This window comes from Spermophilus citellus (assembly GCF_964194105.1).
Source record: "Spermophilus citellus genome assembly, chromosome: 4".
Taxonomy (NCBI): Eukaryota; Metazoa; Chordata; class Mammalia; order Rodentia; family Sciuridae; genus Spermophilus; species Spermophilus citellus.
Window position 1 is genome coordinate 216,127,282 of NC_138185.1, and position 20,073 is coordinate 216,147,354.

General features: G+C 46.9%; 1 protein-coding gene across 3 annotated transcripts in view; it reads right to left on the minus strand.

Moving 5' to 3' along the window:
- Positions 1-9,951: 9,951 nt before the first annotated feature.
- The window catches only part of BTBD7 (BTB domain containing 7), a 126,154-nt gene continuing 116,032 nt past the window's right edge, over positions 9,952-20,073 (minus strand). For all 3 annotated transcript variants that reach the window (XM_081289018.1, XM_081289017.1, XM_081289019.1), the window contains 3 exons: positions 18,699-18,877; positions 17,010-17,462; positions 9,952-15,415 (listed from right to left, as the gene is read on the minus strand). In XM_081289018.1, the coding sequence (XP_081145144.1) occupies positions 14,597-15,415; positions 17,010-17,462; positions 18,699-18,877 (1,451 nt within the window). In that variant the 3' untranslated portion in view covers positions 9,952-14,596. The remainder of the gene's footprint in view (positions 15,416-17,009; positions 17,463-18,698; positions 18,878-20,073) is intronic.

Here is a 20,073-nt window from a genome sequence, read left to right on the forward strand (position 1 = left end):
GTTGCTTTTCAGAATGTTTTTAGTCATGTTTAAATCTACAAGCCTCTCTCTGCAGATTATAAGAAAATAAGTGTGATTGCATTCCAGCAGCCTTCCTGTCCTGGGCTCCTGGTCTCAAAGCAAGGGGCCGGTTCAGAAGGTGAGGTCGCTCATCATTCTAGTGCTATTCTATAGGAATGGACCTGATCTGAGCTCTGCAGAGAGATCCTTCACCCTTTGGCTTTTTGGCACCTGCTGGGAAGGGTCTAGAACAACAGAGCAAAGCAGTGGGCTGGGTTCTGGCAGAGGGTAGTGTGTGCAGGCCCTGCTATGGCAGAATGAGAGCCAGGGGTTCACAGCCTATGGAAGAGGTGAAGTCACCTACATGGTTGCCATTATTTCCAAGTAAATATGGTTGGGTGCAGCTGCACACCCCTGTAGACCCAGTGCTTGGGAGGTTGAGGCTGGAGGATCATCAGAGCTCCAGAGTTCAGGACAAGAAAACAAAAGAAAGCGCATCGGGCTGAGGTTGTGGCTCAAGAGGTAGAGTGTTTGCCTAGCATGCGTGAGGCACTGGGTTCGATCCTCAGCACCACATAAAAATGAAATATATTGTGTCCACTTATAACTAAGAAATAAGAAAGAAAAGAAAGCCCATCTTTGGCCTCCCCCGACTCTTGCTTCCTTACAAGTTCTGCAAGTGTGGTTGTCACCCATGGCAAGTTAAACTGAGGTGAGAGGAGTGTTCTCTGCAGCCCTGACGCTGCTCAGCTCTTGGATTATATAATCATCCATGCTAGAAAACCCAGCCCTTGCTCCCTTAAAGAACCCTAGTAGAGCAGAAAAAAAAAAAACTGAAGGAGTAAGTCCAGTGACTCTGGGACCAGAGGTAGCCTGATCCATTCCCCCACTGAAGAGTGGTGTCACCTGGGGGAGATGGAAATAAAGGAAACCACACCAGCAGATCTGGAAGCCAGGGAGGCTGCCTCCCTGCCATGGAGGTCATCTAGCTCCACCCAGTAGCAAGCTGTGGGGGGACCTCCAGCACTGATCCCTAATGGTACCTCACTCCTGCCCCTCCCAACCTAGGAATTCTGTGACTAGAAATGGGCTTGAGATAATGGGGTGCTCCATACTTCCATGGATATGGTCCCCAGGTTGGAAGAGATCACAGGTTTTTCTCCAGCCTCATCCCTGGAAACCAGAGTCCTCTGCAGATGAGGCTCCCAGGGGCCCTACCCTAGGCTTGGACACAAATTCCATGCCTCCATGCCCTTATTGACAGTGCCTCAAGTTTTGGCTAGCCCTCTGGCCCTCTACTTCTTTGCTATGTGATTGAGGGACACTAACCATGTCCCTCTTCCAGCCACAAGCATGTGTGATCACTAGAGAAACCAATCTCAAAGAATCAACATCCTGGAAGGTGAAGAGAAAGAAACAGGTCTAGTGATATGGGCATTGAGTGCTGGGTCAAACCTCACCTGAAGCTTGCGTGCTAGTAAGGAATACTAGTACAGTTCCTAGCTTCTGCTTTTGGACTCTGTAGACACCGTTCTCATATCTCATAGAGCACTCATCCAATTCTCCCAATCCTTGATGTTTCCTAGGACAAAGGCCAGAAGCTTTCCAGCCACTTCTTGGCTCCAGCCTTCTCCCAGTGCTTCTGCTTTGGTGAGAGATGCTGTTCACTGGGCTCGTTAGTCCCTGGGTGGCTGCGCTGCCTGACTGTCCACTTGAGGCCCCACCTGGACTTCTCCTACTCTCGCTACTGTTTCCCTCCCTCCCAGACTGGCATCCTGAGCTCCCTAGGATGTTGCCTTAGGCCTCAGGGCTCCTAAACCCAGCTGAGCAGCAGTACATGAGCCAAACTGAAAAGGTCTACAACCAACCCATTTATCTGGTCTCTTTCCACAGCAAATACTGTTTATGGAATAAGAGAGGCCCCCTGGGTGCGGAGAGTCCTGGGCACCCTGAGGCTGGGATCACAGTGGCCTGGGCGCTGCATATTCTTATGTCCTTTTTTGCCCCAAGTGACCAGTTGGTTCCCAGTGTCAGAGGCCAGCTGAGGTACACAGTGTTGGAGTGACCATCACAGGACCCACCTCAGGGAAACGTCACCCCAGTGAGCAGACTTGGGGCTATAGGCAGAGCAGAGCAAACGGGCAACAGGACCCACTGCAGAATGATGGCGTCACCTCCACAAGGTTTCTTCACAAAAGCCAGAGTCACAAATCACTGATTCCATTTCCTGGCTTCTCTCCTTGGTCTCTTTGCAGGTCAAATGCCGCAGATTTGAGCTTTCCTGCCCCCGGTGACCACTTAACTCAAGATGGAGATGACTGACACAGAGGTGGCTGATGCTCAGGGCCCTACTCCACTGTGGAGCAGCACTTCGCCCAGTTGGGATGACACATTGGAGGGTTCATTTACTTGGGATCTGCCCCACCAGACTGTAAAGCCAGGCTTCCCCACTCATAAAGCTGGCAGTGCCACTGCCAGCCCGTGATGTGACAGGTGCCCCACGGCTTGTCAAGTACACTGACAGGAGTGTGCTCTCATGTACCCACAGCTTGCCAAGCACCCGTGGCTGGGAGCTCCTGCATTACCTCACTGATGCTCACAAATGACCCTAGGAAGATGACCGTCCAGCCTTGCTTTGCAAGTGTGGACATTGAGGCTCAGCAAGGCTGCGGTGCCCTAGCTAGTCAGTGTCACCTGGTGAAAAGCAGTGCACCTGACCCCAGGCGCTAGTTCTCCTCCACCAGCCTGACTTCCTGGAGGTGGGCACCTGGCAGCCTTAGGAGGAGACTGACACCTTTCACTTAGGTCACAGGGTACCATCGCTGCCCTGGGGAAAGAGGGAGTTCATTTTGGTAAATTAATTCAAGGACAGAATTGGACTCTTCCAGCTTCATAGGCTTTTCTAAACCTTCCCAGAGGCATGACCAGCACAGCTTCCCCCTGAGTGACTCTGGGTGTGGAAGGTGACCTAGAGGGAGAAGGTCACGCCTACCTTTGCACATCAGGAGTATCACAGAACAGAGGACGAGGGGACAGTGGCAGTGAGGCAGGTGGAAGCAAGATGAGGTGGTGGCTGGTGACACGTGCACTCAGATGGGGGAGAAGAAGGGAAGGGGCCATCTCACTCCAAGGTCAGGGCTCATTGGCAAGTGGAAGCCCCAGGCTCCCGGCAGATCCTGGTGCTCACAGCGCAGGCCCAGGCTCTGCTGGGATCTTCCACCAGCAAGGGCAGGGCTGGCAGCTGAGCGGGGAGACGGAGTGAGTGGAAGTCCTGTCTACGTGGTAGGACCACTGACTCCCTGGCCCTCAACTCTGACAAGGATAGGGTGCAGTGTAGTGGCGGGAGTCCCCCCAGAGGCTGGGTAGACCTGCTCCCATTCTCACTGGCTCTGCTGGTCTCTGCCTCAGTTTCCTGAGGAACAATAATGTGTCTGCCATCCCTGGTCATGGTGGGGATTAGTGCCTGGCCCAGAGTGGGTGCCCGTTTAGTGTTATCATCACTTGACAGGTGAGGAAACTGAGGCCCCGAGAACAGAGACGAGCTCAAGATAACTAAGCAAGGTGGAGGCAGAGCCCAGGTCTCTGAGATGCAGTCTGTTTGGTGAGGGGTTTTTGTAGAGGCTGCTGAGTGGGTGGAAAATCAGGGTGGAAGTATTTTGAAGACGCCAACACTCTGCACCAAGCAGCCTGCAAGCAGGAGTGGCTATGATTGTCCCATATTCTCCACGGTGCAGGAGGCACACACCTTAAGTATTTCAAAATGAATGTATGGGCACCTGGAGCAACAGTGTCCCTTTACCATTCCTCCCTGTCCTGGGTAAGGGGTGCAGTTTCTGTCAGTGTCTGAGGTTTGGTGACTCAGAGCTGGACAAGACTTAGATCACACCCGGTCACCTTCACCTGGCCTCCTGCGTGTGTCCTCTCCTGTGGGATCATGGGTCCTATAACCACATCTCAGTCCAAGGAAGGCAAAGGCCTGTAAGGACGGTCGAAGAGGAAGACAGAGGCCAAGCGGGGCAGAGGCCAGCTTGGGGGACTGGAGGTCATGCCAGAGGACCCATGCAACTCACTGGGGGCTGCTGACCGCCTGGAGGACATAGTGTCTAAGACACGGGGACATAGAACCCGCCAAAGTCCGTGGTAACCAATGTGCAGCTACTTGGGGTCTTGGCAGGAAACTGGGCACAGCAACCTCTGCCTCCCTGGCCCAGACAGCACATGACTGGGAGGGCCCTGGGAGGAGCCTCCGGCTCTGCTGTGGTGCAGGACAGGTGGACGAGGAGCCAGGATGCGCTGGGCTGGTGGGACACTTGCTGGGCATCTGACAGCAGGGGTTGGGTGGAGGTATTAGCAGCACCCATGGTCAATGAGCCTTGGGGACATGAAAAGGGAGGAGAAAAGCCTCGGGTAGATGCCAGGGAACCAACACCAACAAGGAAGAAAGAGGACTAGGAGCTCCTGAGGGAGAGGAGGGGACCCGGGGTCTGGTGCTGCTGAGCCACAGGCATCATGGAGTCAGGGCCCAAGTCGAGTGCCAGGAAAAGGGTCTGTTGAGATTAAATAAATTCTAAACCAACTTAGAAATGAGACAAAATGTAAGGCAGAAAGATCCTCTGCCGTTTTATTTCTGAAAAAGCTGACTGTGGAGAAGGTGGCTTTCCCTGAAGTTAGTGGACTCCTGATCCCGAGTGCCAGGACTCCAGGACACACCTGCTGCCCACTCCCAGAGCTATGCCATTCTTTGGGCACCTGGTTCTCGGCTGAGCTCACAATCTGTGCCTCGTCCTGGCTCCTTCCTGATCTAACACAGGAGCCAGGACGGGTGCAGCATGGAGAGGCAGGAGGGCCTGAGGGAGGAAAATGAGGGTGGGCAGGGGTCTGCGAACTATGTCCACTGAGTTCAACAACATGAAGGTCATTAGCTGGTGACCTTGGCCAGAGCTAGGTGTGTGTGGTGGGCAGAGGTGGGGAGTGGGGATGGGGACAACAGGATGCTTAGACAGCTGTGGGCAGCAGTGTGTGGGGGGATGAGGAGGGAGGGACAGGGGAGGGTGCTGGTCTAGGAGCTGATTCCTAAGAGTGACAGCTGTCAGAGGGTGGACAGAGGGGGGATGAGCAGAAGCAGGCAGGAGATGTAGGCGACATTACATTGGTCATTGCATTAGTCTGAGGCCCCAAAGTTGGAGGCAGTCTGTGCCTGAAGCTTACCTCCTTTGAGTTAGGGAGCACTGAGCTGGAGCTGGGAGGCCAGGGCAGGGCAGGAGCAGCGGCGAGGAGTCGGCCGACAGCACGCGGCAGAGCCCTCAGCCCCCGTCAACCCAGGGGCGGTGACATGGGCCACTCAGTCCTCTCAGGGTCACCTGGACTACCCAAGCCACCCTCAGCAATTTGGGTACATCTGCCAGAACACAGAGGAGGGGGAAGAACATTTGCTTTTAGCTCAGTCATGGAGGGTGGGGAGGCATTTATGGTGTATCCAGTAGAAGATTCCAGAAGGGGAGGCTCTCTGTGGGTGCATGGGTTGAAGGTGAGGGATGCCAGGAGGAGAGCACAAATGTCAACAGGTGCCACAGAGCCTACAGCAGCCCTGTGAGGCCCTTCTTCCCGAGAACTGGAATAAGACCTGTAGCTCAGGGTGACCCAAGACATGAAGTCCGGAATCAGCGCCCAGCCAGAGAACTATGTCATCTCCATCTTAGGTCTGAGAGGGCTGAGGGTTGGGATCCTTGCCCCAGTGCTGTGGCCCCTAGTAGTAAAGGCAGCACCCTGTGGGCGCCCTGATGGTCCCCTCCCGATAGGTCCTTCCTCCTAGCAAGTTTCCTGGCCTCTGATGTGTCTTGCCAGGCCCTGCCACAGTCCAGCAGTGGGACTCTGTGGATGTAGCTTCCCCTTAGAGATGTCACGATGGCCCCAGATCTGAAGCTTTCCAAGATGGGGCTCAGACCACCAGCCAGGCCTCACAAAAGGACAGATGTCTTACTCCTCAGGCAGCGGGAAGGCACGGGGCTGGCATTTGAGGAACTGGTACACAAACAGGAGTCCATGGGCAAGAGGTTCTGACAAGGGCCCCTGTTAGGGGGTCCAAGAGAAGGCAAGAGAGTTGAGCCCCATGAAAAAGCCCAATGACATCATCAGTGTCATGTATAAAGCCCTCTTTGGAGCAAGGCTGGACTTGACAGGGAGGGCAGAACATGCAGCTCATTCCCATCCTTCCGGCCAAAGAGAACACCTTGCACACCCCGTGAACCCAGCAACACAAAGAAGTGAGACCGGGAGGGAAGGTGCTGGGAGGACCTTGGGGCTTTAACAGGGCCTGCAAGAGTGACCAGTGGCCCTGCATGCTACTGACCATCTGGGCAGCGTGATCAAGAAATGGACAGGAGGGCTGGGGCTGGGGCTCAGTGGTGGAGCGCCTGCCTCGCACGTGTGAGGCACTGGGTTCAATCCTCAGCACCACATAAAAATGAAATAAAGATATTAGGTCCATCTACAACTAAAAGTATAAGAAAAAAAGACAGGGAGGGTCCCAAACCCTACAAAGGACCAATCATCTCAAGTCTTTGCTTTTGTGGGTAGGGGATGGTAGATTCTGGAAACTATGACTGGACCTGACAAATGTTCCCCAGAGGCTTCTAAAACAAACTGGAAGCTGTTGCTGAATGACTTCTCAACTCACAAAGTGGCTTCAGGTGGGAACTAAAGAGAGTCCCTGAGAGCAGACGGGGCTGAGCTGACCTCAGGAGTCTTCTGGTAGGGAAAGCCCTAGTGTGTGGCAGTCCTCCACGACAGGCCTGTGGGGACCAGCAGGTGTGGGGTGGGGCCTAATGATACCACCCAGCTTCCCATCGACTGCTGTCAAAGGTTCCTCCTCTCCACCCTAAGCTGGTGGTCTACACAGGCCACCTGCTCTTCCTCCCATTCCAGTTTCCGCCTGCCTCACGGCTTCTCTGCCCAGCCCGCCACCACTCCACTCTCAGCATCCCATTCCCTGTGCCTGTGGAGTGGACCAAAGCCTTCCAGGGCCTGGTCTTTCAAACCTCTCAGCAGAAGCCACAGTTCACTTCTGGGAAGGAGAGGAATTGATCCTTTGTCTCTGACATTCAACTTGGAAAGGTAATAGACATCATTTGAAAACTGAACCAGGGCTGGGGGTTTAGTTCAGTAGTACAGCATGTGCTCAGCAAGCCTGACCCTGGGTTCCATCCTCAGCACAAAAAAAATTGAACCAGTACAAAAAGTACAGTTGAAAGTGTCCCCAGCCCAAAATGCAAAATTATTCTCTCTCTCTCACACACACACACACACACACACACACACACACACACACTTTATTGTCATATCCCCCTTTCCTCTTATCCACACACAGGAGCATATGCATGCACTCATGTCCCTTTTGCTTATAGTCCCTGCTTGCCTTCCTGCCACCACTGCTGGTTCTTTCTGCCATCAGGCTGCCTGGGCCACACACCCCTCTCGGGGACCTGGGAAGGGTGGAGTTCTTCCAAGTTCATCAGAGCCCTCCTTTCAACAGCCCTGTCCTCACAGTATGGACTCCCAAGGTTACTTGTCACCCATGTATGTGGCCCCCCTCCTCTGGATGCCAGCTCACACCCAATTGCCATTCCATAGCCAGATGCCTAGCAATTGCCGCCAAGTGGACACAGTCCACGTTCAGTTCATCTTCCCCTAGATGGCCTCCTCCACCCTTCCCCAGTCACCATGCCATGAGGCATGGCACCCTGCCTGGTCCAAGTTGGCCCTCTTTGTTGGCTATTTGCAGCTTCACCCTGGTTGGCTCCTGGGCTTCCCGAATCCACTCCTGTTTCTCTTCAATTTGGCCAGTCACTTAGAAGAAGCAAATCTGATTGACGATGCCCTGCTGAAAATCCTGTCGTAGCTGCCACGGTGTCATCAGGGCCAACCCGAAACCCCTCAGCCGGTCCACCACGTAGTCCAGCTGGGCCCTGAAGTCTATCTAGGCTCAGCCCTCCAGCCCCCACCTGACCCTGGCTGCTGCTCATCTGGGTCTGAATGGCCACACCCGAAGTCGGCCTGCCCCTGGGCCTGTCAAACCCCAGCCTTCTCTCCATAATTCTCCCAAGTCTCTTCTCCCCAGAAACCCTGAAATGCTAAGGGTGGGATGGTGACGGTCTTGTTCAGTTCTGTCTCGGTCTCACATGGTATGTGGGGACCAGGTGAGGGGTATCATGAACAAATGGACACCCTGCTTGGCCCGGCTCCACCAGATCTGTGGTGTGCGGGGCTCTGGTGCCTAGAGCTCAGAAGGCTGGGTGAGCCAAGCCTTGCTGACTTCCTTGCTGGGATGAGGTACCTAGGACCTTGGAGCTTTGGTTTTTCTATTTTGTAAAATGGCACAAGTAAGAGTACTTGATTCATGGAGTATTTATGGTAATGATACCTGTTAGGTGCAGGACAGGCTGAGTAAGCTGTCTGCAGGGCATGCCAAACAAAGTTAGCTGCAGGATGACCTGGCCTCTCAAACCCACTGTCTGGTTCTTTATCAACTATTTGCTTCAAGCCCAAACGCCCAAGCCCCCCGCTCAAGGCTGAACACTCAACCCCCTGCTCAAGGCCGAACACGTAACCCCCCTTGTGCCAACAAGGCAGCTTGCAGACCCAGAGACCTTGTTAGATTTGGGCTATAAAACTCCCTCCTGCCGGGCCCCTCTCTCTTGCTTTCTGTCTCTTTCTTGCGCGCGCGCTCTCTCTTCTCCTCTGTTGCACTGCTGCAATAAAGATCTCTTGGTTTCTCTGAGTGTTGTGGTCACTTCTCTTTCAATACCTACTTCATCAAAGGTTTAAGAAAAAGAACATCAGTGCTTGGCTCTGGCTGCAGCCTTTCTCCCTCCGTCCACCCATTCCTGGGCCACTTCAAGCTACTCTTTCCCTCAGCCATGATACCGCCCTGTGCTGTATTGGTTGTTTTTAGGACAAAAGTCATTTCCAGCCAGTTGAAAAATTCTCCTGTCTGTTTCGCCTGCTGCTATACACTCCTGACCATGGGAACTGTGGTCTCAAGAAGGATCTCCTTGTGTCCTGAGGACAGGTGAGGCCCAGGTGAGTGGGGAAGCGCCATTATCCTTGTTTCTCGGGATAATCCTAAGTACAGAAATGAAGGTTAATTCACTTTTTATTTTTTATTATTTTTTTGATGCTAGGCATTGAACCCAGCAAGCATTCTGACACTGAGCCACATCCCCAGTCCTTTTACAGGTTTCTAAGAAACTCATCCACACAAATCTGATTTTACCATGCTACTCCAGTTAACCCTACAATGGAACAAAATATAGAGAACTGCCTGGCAAGGCATGAAGGGTGAAAATGCTTGGGTAGCGCTTGTCAATAAAATCATTAAAACATTTTAAAATGAGCTATTTTACAGCAACTTTTAAAAGTGGAAATTAGAAATCTTTTCCAGTTTACATTTTTTTCCAGAACCCTAGACTCCAGATCACAACTCCATTTCCCATTTCAATTGAAAAATATTAAGGAGCCCGAGTTTAAAAGAGAAAGGTGGCTTAGTATCTCAGCCGTCTCGATGCTCGGAGGCCCCCCGCACAGCAGGTCTGTCTTGTCTCACTGCTGACTGACCACCACATGTTCCAGATGCCCAGGGCACATGGTTAAAGGCTAAAGCTAAACTTCCTCTGGAGACCCCTGCCCAAGTAACTTTCTGTTCAAATTTGTAAAATGAAATCCTCACAAATGTCCCAGTGAAATAACAATGAACTTGATGATTCAGAATAAAATGTGAGATTTCCAAGAAAACCATAAAAATAACAAATGTCTCAGCACGGCTGAAATCCCAGAAACAGAAGATCATTGTAGAATCCCTCCCAATTCCACCCTTGAGGGGAACCACCCTGTCTGTAATGCATGTATGTCTGCCCCACCGCTAAAACAGACTGTATCCAACGCAGCAGGTTCTATACAAGCCATTTATTTGAAATGCCAACTATATGTAGGATAAAGTCAGTGTTACATGCTTTATCAGTAACAGTAGAAAAATAGAACCAGTGAAAACCTCTGTACAACTGCAATGGTACTCAAAAGAGAAATGTATCGTTTTACAATGTTTCACACAGACGAATTCAAGTTTGGAGGTACCTAAATAAAAATACTATATATTTCTTTAAAAAACACTATGTACAGTTGAAGCGTAAACAAGTTTTACAAAGTACTGGTTATGCAGGTTGTAGAAAACACTTGCATAGGACATGAAATCAGTTTAAGAAAAATTTCTGAGCCTTGAGCATTGAAGGCACTTGACTTTATACCAGTAACAGCACAACCACGAGAAATGCAGTGGCGTAGAAGGTCTCCCGTCCCCAAGTACAGATGTGGTACATACACAGCAAGTGGAGCCCAGGAACTTCAGCATTCAGCCACCCCATCTCAGAGCAGGGTTCCGCCCAGGTGACCCAGGCACACAGTCACGTGCAGGTACACCCGAGGAAGCTTCCAGCGCTTATGGGATCTTAGAACCCCCGTAAACACACAAACACAAGAGGTTATTGTCAAGACACGCACTTGCAAGTAACCTTTCTGTAGAAATGGCCACAGCATTATAATATTCAGAATATGAAAGACTGAAACACAGTCAGAGGATTCTCTAGAGGGAAAAAAAAAACAAAAGACTGCCAGACAATGACAACAGCTATCGCAACTGATAGGCACAAAGACAACACTCCATGAAGCACGGTTCATACAAGGTGTTCATGGAGAGAACAGCAAGACACCTTCTAGTGGTGTGCATGGCAACGCTTTAGTAAGAATACCTGTAATGAGGTTTGGAAGTGAATCACATAGTAGACAAAGTGAACCACTGCAGACCTGGGAAGAGCACCCATCACTGCGGCTTTAATAGTGACTGCAGAGAAGCAAAAGTCAAAGAGGCATTTCCCTTTTAATTCAGTCCTAGGATAAAAACACAAATCCTTAGGATTACAAGACGACAATTTTACAAGTGTTTCATTTTTCCCTAAAAGGCAAATTCACCATTATGAAAATATAAATCTTGCTGGGTAGTGACTGGGGAATGCTGACCTTTCAACTACAGAGAATGTCACCAAAGGTCAGCACCAAGCCCCAGGGCTCTGCTGCGTTTGCTGTTTCTCCATTACATTCTGCAGCATGAGCTTCATTCAAATGTACAAGGATTGTGCCCATTGCTAGAAGTTGAACAATGAGTCAAACAAACAAACAAACAAACAACAACAAAAAAACCCCGAGAGATTGTGAGAAAGCCAAAACAAGACTAGGTCAAGTTTCATAGGTAGTTCTACAAAAAAAATAAACAAGAGAACTCACTAGCTGGGTACAGTGGCGCACGCCTTATAATCCCCGTGACCTGGGAGGCTGAGGCAGGAGGATTGCAAGTTCAAGGCCAACTTTAGCAACTTAGAGAGGCCCAAAACAACTTAGCAAGAACCTGTCTCAAAAAACAAAAGGGCTGGGGATGTGGCTCAGTGGTTAAGCGCCCTTGGGTTCAATTCCCAATACTAAAGCGGGGGGTGGGTGGGGGGCAGACAAAAGTAAGAAGAACTCACTAAAAATCCTTAAAGCCTAACGGGTTATTGAAAAGCCAAGCTAGCTCAGGTCTAGGGACATGTGCCCAGCTGATGGGGCATGAGAATGGGTGTGGTCTGTGTAGTAGAGAAGCCATGTTCCAATGGTTTTTGTTCTTCATGCTGCTATTTTTCTCTTTAGGGGCCATGGGCAACTTAGTAAAATTATTTTTCAAAATCACAAAACTAAGATGATTATATAAGAAAAGGACCAACAGCATCTTTTAATCTGACTCTTCTCCTTTGCACTAGCATCTACATGGTAGTTTGCTAACCTCAACACACAGTGGGCACTGGGAGCAGTGATTGTCCAAATGGCCAGATTGTCCAGGGCCTCAAAAGGATGATCTGGTATTTTTGTGATTTGGTTCGCATGAAATTTCTATATCAAGTAAAATGCCAATTTATGTATTTAAATTTTATATTATATATACTTTTTTTAAAAGAGCAATCTTACTCACACTTTACATTTGTCTTAGTTTGGCATTAGAAATGATTGAATAGATGGGTTCAAAAGCCAGAGGCACAGAGCTATCAACCTACTCTATTAATTATACTTCACGAGATCCATTAAGAGTCCACCAACACTAGCCTAATGCACACAAAACCACATCTGTTCTTCATCTGCAAGTCGTATCAGTCCATAATCCCACAGATTAAAGCAAGATTCCCCTCTATACATAGTTTAGCCAGGTAAGCTAAATTATTAAAAGCAAACATCTTAAATTAAGTAATACTATGAATAGTGGCCACTAGTTTTTATAATTATATTTAAAGACTATTTAATGAATTTTCAGAAAAACCAATAACCCTGGTCTCTCTAACATATTGGGGAAACAAAATAGGTCAGAGATGAGATTTCTTCCTCATTCAAATTAGGTCTACTCATTCTCCTCTGCAGTACCAGTCCAGTCCAGTCCAATGCAGAACAGAAATCTAAAGCTCTCAGATTAATTCATGTCAACTTGTGTATTATAAACACATACTGAAGAATGATGGAATTAACATTTGCTTCTGAAGACAGACTTGAGACTGGGCTTCAGAAGACACCAGCATCTATTATAAGACTTAAAAGTGAGAGTCCTGTGTTTTTCTATCTTTAAAAGAGGAGCCTTACAGGCTCTGTGAGCAGACTTTACAGCAGATGCATGTGACCACTGGAGGCTGGGAGCTCAGTATGCAACATCACCAGGGTCGACAACTGAATGCACCAGCAGCAGCTAACCGGCCAGGCAGCAGAATGGGCGGCAGCAGCTCACAGAAGATACAGACATACTTCCCAAATTTGAGATTATCTATTGTTAGGAATTAAAAAAATGTCAAATTATTCCTGAGTGTATATCCACAGGGTAAAGTAGGAAAAGACCAGAAGAGAAACTACTATTTCAGGAGAAATTAGAGTTGCTGACACCCAATATAAACCTAGTCACTTCAAAGTGCATGTAATTCATTTATATGGTAGCTTGTGAAGGCTCCCCAGCCCTGCATAGTTTTATAGTGAGTGTGAGTGATTCATAGTTTTATTTTATATATATATATAATATATATATATATATGTATGTGTGTATATATATATATATTACACACACACACACACACACACACACACACACACACACATAGAAAAGAGGTTCCCAAATATCCTTTTAGAGAATGTTCAGGAAGTCTCTTTTCTTCTAAGTGCTACGGCTGTGTTTGTAAAAATACAAAGTGAATGTTAAATAATGCTGAAGTGATTTAAACTCAAATACTAATATATTTACATTGAAGAGTAAGAAACAAAACAAAACAAAACAAAACAGTCCTTAGCTCACACATTGCCCTTCCAAGGGAGAGGATCAGAGAGACCTCATGTGCTCAGTGGTTCAGTAAATGCTAAACCAGCATCCCCAGTGGAGTTCAAGTAGGACATGTAGTGTTTAACAATTTTTTTTCTTTTTCTTTTTTTCTTTTTGGTGACAAAGCATTATGCATTATACAAGTTTTTTATAGGACACCAAAGTCCAGACATACTTTGAGAAATATTTAAAAGAAAACATATGCTTACAAACACCACATTACATCCATAAGACTGAAGCCCTTTGTTTCCCATAGAAAGCAAGACAACTGAAGGCAGCAGGCAGTCACTTCCCCAGCTCAGACAGAAAGTCCCGCAGGGCCAGGAATCCTGAAATCCCTTTGCTGTGCCCTTTAGCTGACTTTCCTCTCTCCCCTGCTTTCTAATTCCAAGGAATCTGATCTTCTCAGAACCACATCCAGGGAGCAATACTTTAACCTGTACCACCAGGGTCTACAGGGACCCTGATAGTGTCCACACTGTGAGTAAAGTGACAGCTTTGGGCTGGGCACCATGGGCTATTCTCCTTCCTGCTTCTACTACACCCAAAGACTTCAGGACCCTCACAGTGGGAATAAAGACTAGCTCCCAAGACTTATTAAAGAAGAATGACATTAGATCTATAGAGACTGAGCAGGAAGATTTTTGAACTCAAACAACTGTTTAAAAGAGAGGAGCATTTTGATGTGCTGTTCTTTGGAATTTCTATAATTAAAAATAAACAGAACTATTTCATAAGAAAATACATCTTAGTGTGCAATACAATGCACATGAAAACTGGTAGATGAAAGGTAAAATGCAAAAAAGTATGAAAATACAGTCCTTTAAATGTGGCAATAAAGTTTAACATACTGATATAAAATCAATACAGATAAAATAAATGTACAAGTGCAAAAAAATTCCATCATTTGTAAAGAGAGGGAAAAAAAGTGCCAGCTTGCCTTCTGTTCAAAATGCTTCTTCACATAATTGTTCCAACATAAAACAGACAGATGCAGCATTCAAAATAACCCTCCTAGCATGCCATGTGTAATAAACATATACACACACAAAACTGAAAATAAAATAATGTGGAACTGAGCTGGCACTGATAAACTGGTCAGTGAGTTGTCGGGTTACGGAGTAGAATGGATGTTTCACATCTCAGGCACAGGCGACTTGGAGGTTGCTCTCAGAGGGCAGACTTTTTGTAGAGGAAGTCTGGCTTGCTGGGTGACCTCCTTCCTCTGCTTATGGAATCTTCTCTTTCTAGCTCTGTGCTTCTCTGAGCTCCGTGGCTCAGGGACTCACTGTCTGCCAGCCTTCTGGTGGATCGCTCTTCTGGAGCCTCAGAGCTACATGCAGACTGTGAAGAAGGCCTGTTAGAAGTCAGCCCAAAAGTCAAGTCGGTTTCTACTGCAGTTCGTCCCCTGATGTGGGCTGGACCATTGCCAGCATTTTCTGGGGCTGCCAAAGGGAAGTCTGATCGCTGGGGAGGCTGCTCCACGACATCCAGGCGTATGGACTCACTCTTCTGCCTGTGTGAATGCCCATCAGGGGAAAGTGGATATTCTCTCCTGGCTTCTTCCTGGGTTTTAGGAGGGGTCTGAGTAGGTAGGTAGGCTGACTTTAAGCCACTTGGTGATGCCTTATTGTGGCTGTACAAATCAGGACCAAAATATCCACCTTGCGAAGGGGAAGGGGCGCGTCTGCCAGGAGCAGGAGTAGAAGGTCTGCAAGCAGCATTTGAGAAGTCATAGAAATCTGGGTATTCCTGCTGATTTTCTCTAGCATCTGTTTTTTGCTCTAGTGTGTGTTTTTTTCGAGAAGTGTGTGCATGCCTCTGTGGAACACACGAGAGATGCTGGGGAGGCCCCGGTCCTGCTTCAGAAACTGGCTGGCTCACTTCTGTGTCTACAGCAAGTTCAGGAAATCTCCTGTCCTTGAGTGACAGTGTGGATACTCCCATGGCGATATCTGGCATTAGATCATTCAGCACAGGTTGGGTACACTGAGATAGAGACAAAGCAGAGAAGGTTAAAAAAAAAAAAAAAAGGCCCACCAATGTTCACTGATTTTGTTGATTTGGTTTCCTGATTATAAATGTTATAATGCATACTTAGATACAGAAAATTATAAAGGCAGGAAAAAAAACCTCCTAATGTTCCATACAGAGATAATCATTGCTAACATAATGAAGTATTTCTCTCCCCTTTTTTCTTTGCATACATTTTCACAAAATTTATTGCATATATAGTTTTAGTGCATATATAATTAATATATTATTTAGTGATAGTTCTACCATTAATTTTTCTCAGATATCATCATTTAAAAATACATTCCATTGTACTGATAAATCATAAACCAGTCTCCTATGATCAGACATTTAGGTTATTTCCAATTTTTTATTATAATAAAGAGTACAATGAATGTACTAACAATTTTCCTTTAGAGGCTGGGTGTGGTGGTATACACCTGTAATCCCAGAAACTTGGGGAGGCTGAGGCAGGGAGATTGCAAGTTTGACGTTAGCTTCAGCAACTTAGTGAGGCCCTAAGCAACTTTTCAATACCCTGTCTCAAAATAAAAAACAAAAAAGGCTAGGGATGTGCGCCAGTGGTTAAGCAACCCTGGGTTCAATTCCCAGTTCCAAAAGAAAAAAAATAAAAACAAAACCAAAATATTCCTTTGGAGGATTTGTATTTAAGATACAAAATAGTTGAATTTTGTAATTATAGGGCCAGACCAACAGAATGGGCATGTGGTTTATCAAATACTACCAATCTCTTATTTTGGGGAACTGGGGGGAGCAGGGAGGGACAGGAAGGTTGGGAAGGATCATAATTCGACCCAAGGTGTGTACCAGTCCATCACTTCTGGTGAGCTCTATTTTAAGGAAGTCTCCCTGAAATAACAGATCTTTCCTTTTCTCTATTGAATTCTGCTGACAGCATGTGACAGAGTAGGAAGACTTAAAAAGCACTATTGTTTTTCTCAAATGTGTTACATAAAACATAAGTTCAATCTCTTCTGCAGTGCAAACCAGGTGAAGATCCGTGTCTGACATGGAGCCTCTCTACTCGTTGCCCTGGCTCCTGAGGCTCTGAGTCAGGCAGGGTCTGAGGGCTGAGCTGGGGAGACTCACTTTCTGTTTTCTGAATGGGGAGGCTTTGTCACACTGGTCCTGGTGGTACACTTAGCTCTAAGTAGTTTTCCCTTCTTGTTCCACCAGAGCATTTGGTAGAATAACAGATCCTATAGGACAGAAGTCAGGAAGATTCCAAACACGGGCTTGAACAGAACATTAGGATGCATGCAGATCCACCTGTCACTGCTCTCCTCCTGCTATTGGCAGATGGACTTACAGACAAGAACACTGCCTTTGTTCCTACTACACACACCTCTAGTCTCTCTGCTCCTGTCCTTTCCCATTTGCTGATACTAGCATTCTTCTCTTCTTCCCCATGACAATCGAGTGCATGCTTTCAGCCTGCCAATAACACTTTTGGGCACTGCTGAGTCCTGTGGGGTTCTTGGAGCCAGGGGAACAGCTCCTAATATCCCACACTTTTGATTTGGGGCAGGTGACTTAAGTGCTGACTTACCATTTGTTTCTCAGATGCTACTGCAGCAGAGGCGGCAGCAGCTGCAGCAGCAGCAGCAGCAACTGTCTGCCTCCCCAGTCCTGTGGGGTTGGTACAGTCAGGTGGTGCTGCTTTAACACCTGGCAGATAAACTGGGGGAGGAACAGCTTTAGGAGCTGTTCTGGAGTGAAACAACGAATGATTACAGGGATAAGAAAAGGAACGTGAAGGGTGCTGACTGGGAGGTCTTTGCTTCCAACCTGCTTTGAGTTGGTTATGGATTGGGGTGGTTGGGGGGTGGTATGGAGGGGGTGGAGGGGGCAAAGGTGGATGGAAGGCCACAAAAGAGTCCAGGTCTGTAAACATGGTTTCTGCAGTAGGGGTACTGTTAACACGACATCTCCCAGGCTGTCTCATTGTCAAGAGTGGACTTTCATCCCCAAAACGTTCATCAGGAAAGAACTTGTGAGGATTCTAGATTAAAAAAGAAAAAAGGATATTTCACACATGGAATTGTACAAGCTGAGAGAGTTAAGTAAAATACCTAAGAAGCTAAGAAGACCACATTAAGTAAAAGGTAAAATTCCAGCAAGCAAGTCAGACATCTCTTGTAGCAATATGTGATAAAGCAAAAACAAGTAATAAAACCTAACTGAAATGATTTTGCTAAGAAAAAAGTTAACATTAAATCAAAGGAAGAAAAGGAATACAACTGAGGAGCTTCCTAGAAACTCTGACACAACATCTGTATATGTTCTATGTGAAATAACTTCAAAATAACCATTCCTTGCTCATTATACACAACCAAGCTGGATTAAGACTTCAAACCTTGCAAGAGAACAATGATTTTTATACAATTTAAGATATCAAATTAAGACAATTTAGGATGCCAAAGGGAAGAGAAACAAGTAAAAAACCAGACTATGTACTCTAGGGATGGAAACCACAGCAAAAAATAAAAATTAAGAACCTAAAAATGGGTGGCTGCCACATTTTCCTTTTGAAAGGGACAGGGTTAATGGAGTTTGGATTCAGTGGCAAGAAAGTGCCCCGCTTGACCAGATCATATCAAATTTTATGTAAGGCTCTGATAAGACTATGCCACAAATCCTATCTTAACTACAAAACCAATGCTATTGTTCTTATGCTTAATAATTACTAGAAATGAATTTGTTTCCTACTAGGTTGAAAAAAAAAAGCACTCATTCCATGATTCTCATGCTTGCATTTGAACCTTCATGCACAACATTTCTTATGGAAGAAAGGTCAGTGGGCATCTGATAGTAGGCCTAACCTGAAATCTGGTGACCAGAGAGGTTCAGAATTTCCTACTTCCTTTGCCATCTCTGTTGGGATGGAACTTTGTAGCAGTCACCATTTGGATGCTTGTTATGTATACACAGCTGTTTGACACACAGCACCTTCTATCTTCACAATAATCCGTTTTATGGGTAAGGAACTGATGCTCACTGGTTAAATAACTCATCCAAGTCAACCAGTTAGTAAGGAGCAGAGCCAGCTCTGTGCTCAGCCCACTCCACCATGCTGCTTCTCATGAGGAGAAACCTGCAGCCTGTCGAAGACATCAGAGGCAGTGAAAGGGCACGTATGAAGAAAAAGCAGCAGTGGGGCACTCCTTGGGATGTCTCATATACTGCCTGACTGATGATCAAGGCTCCCTCCTTTCAACAGTTCAATGCCATGTCTTACCTGCAAGAGCTCTGCAGCAGCATCTGCAAGACCAAACTCTCTCAGTACTCGAATCTGAATTTCATAGCTGACGGTGGCACCCTCCCCACAGTTCAGTGCATAAGCTCTCTGCACCTGCTCAGTGTGCCGTAGTTCCTGCAGGCGTCTGACCATATCTTTCATAATGAAGAGACGAGGAACTAGAAGGAGAAAGACAGCATGTAGGCAAAATTCCTGAGCTACATGAAAGACTGCCCAGTGAGCACAAGGAAAATGCAAATGTTTGGTATCAGAATCTTTTCATAAATTTTTTAGGTAGTATTTTAATTTCTTGGCAACATAGTAATTTATATTTGAAAAATAGAAATTTTTCAAGATTTTAAATTTCATAGTGCCCAGAAGGTTCTTGGTCATATCAAACAGCTCCAGAATTGTATTATTTTAGTCTACAGCTCAAATAAGATTTTACTTGCATGTACTCTGACTCTTAGGATATTTCATGATTTAAAAATATATATTCATTCTTAGGGTTGGGGATGTAGTTGAGTAGTAAAGTGCTTGCCTTGCATGTACAAGGCCCTGGGTTTGATCCTAAGCAAAACTTATAAATAAATAAATAAAATAAAGAAAGTTGTTCTTGTATTCAAACAATTGTTTAAATGCTGACTATGCACCAAGGATTGGTATTGGGTGCACAGAAGGAAAGATGTGATCTCTGTCCATAAGTACAGTACAGGGTCAGAAAAGTTCATGGAGAAAAATAAACAAGAACACTGGAAGACTGGAAAAAAACGGGCACCCAGCCCAGATGGAAGGCAGGTGGGAAAGGCTTCTTAGACAAGGGGGAACCCCAACATAGCCTTGAAGATGATGGAAAATCAGGCATGTAAAGAAAGCAGCGTGAAGCTTTCTGAGCAAGGAAGTCTAGGCATGTACATGGTATCAAATGAAAAATAGCACAACACAAGGAGGAGGCTCACTGGCAGAGTCTGGGGTCAGCAGGTAAGTAGGAAGAACTGAGAAAGGAGGCTGGAAATATGAGTGGGGTAGATCTGAATGAGTTGTATCCTGTGTATAGCAGGGGATGACAGTTGTGGTGAGTGCAGGCAGACGTTATGTGAAGCAGGGGAGGCAAACTGGCCACCTGCCACCTGCCACCTGCTTTTCTAAGTAAAGTTTTATTGGCATACAGCCTTACCATTTGTTTAGAAACCACCGTGGTTATTTGGGAGTTAGTAGGTGTAATAGAGATTGCGTAGTTCAAAAAGTCTGAAATATCTATTATCTGGTCCTTTACAGAAAAAGTGTGCTGACCCCTGGGGTAAAGGACAGAAGTAAGAGAAGAGGCAGGAACAGCAGTTAGGAACCTGAGCTATGCCGTGGTCACAGGTTGGAG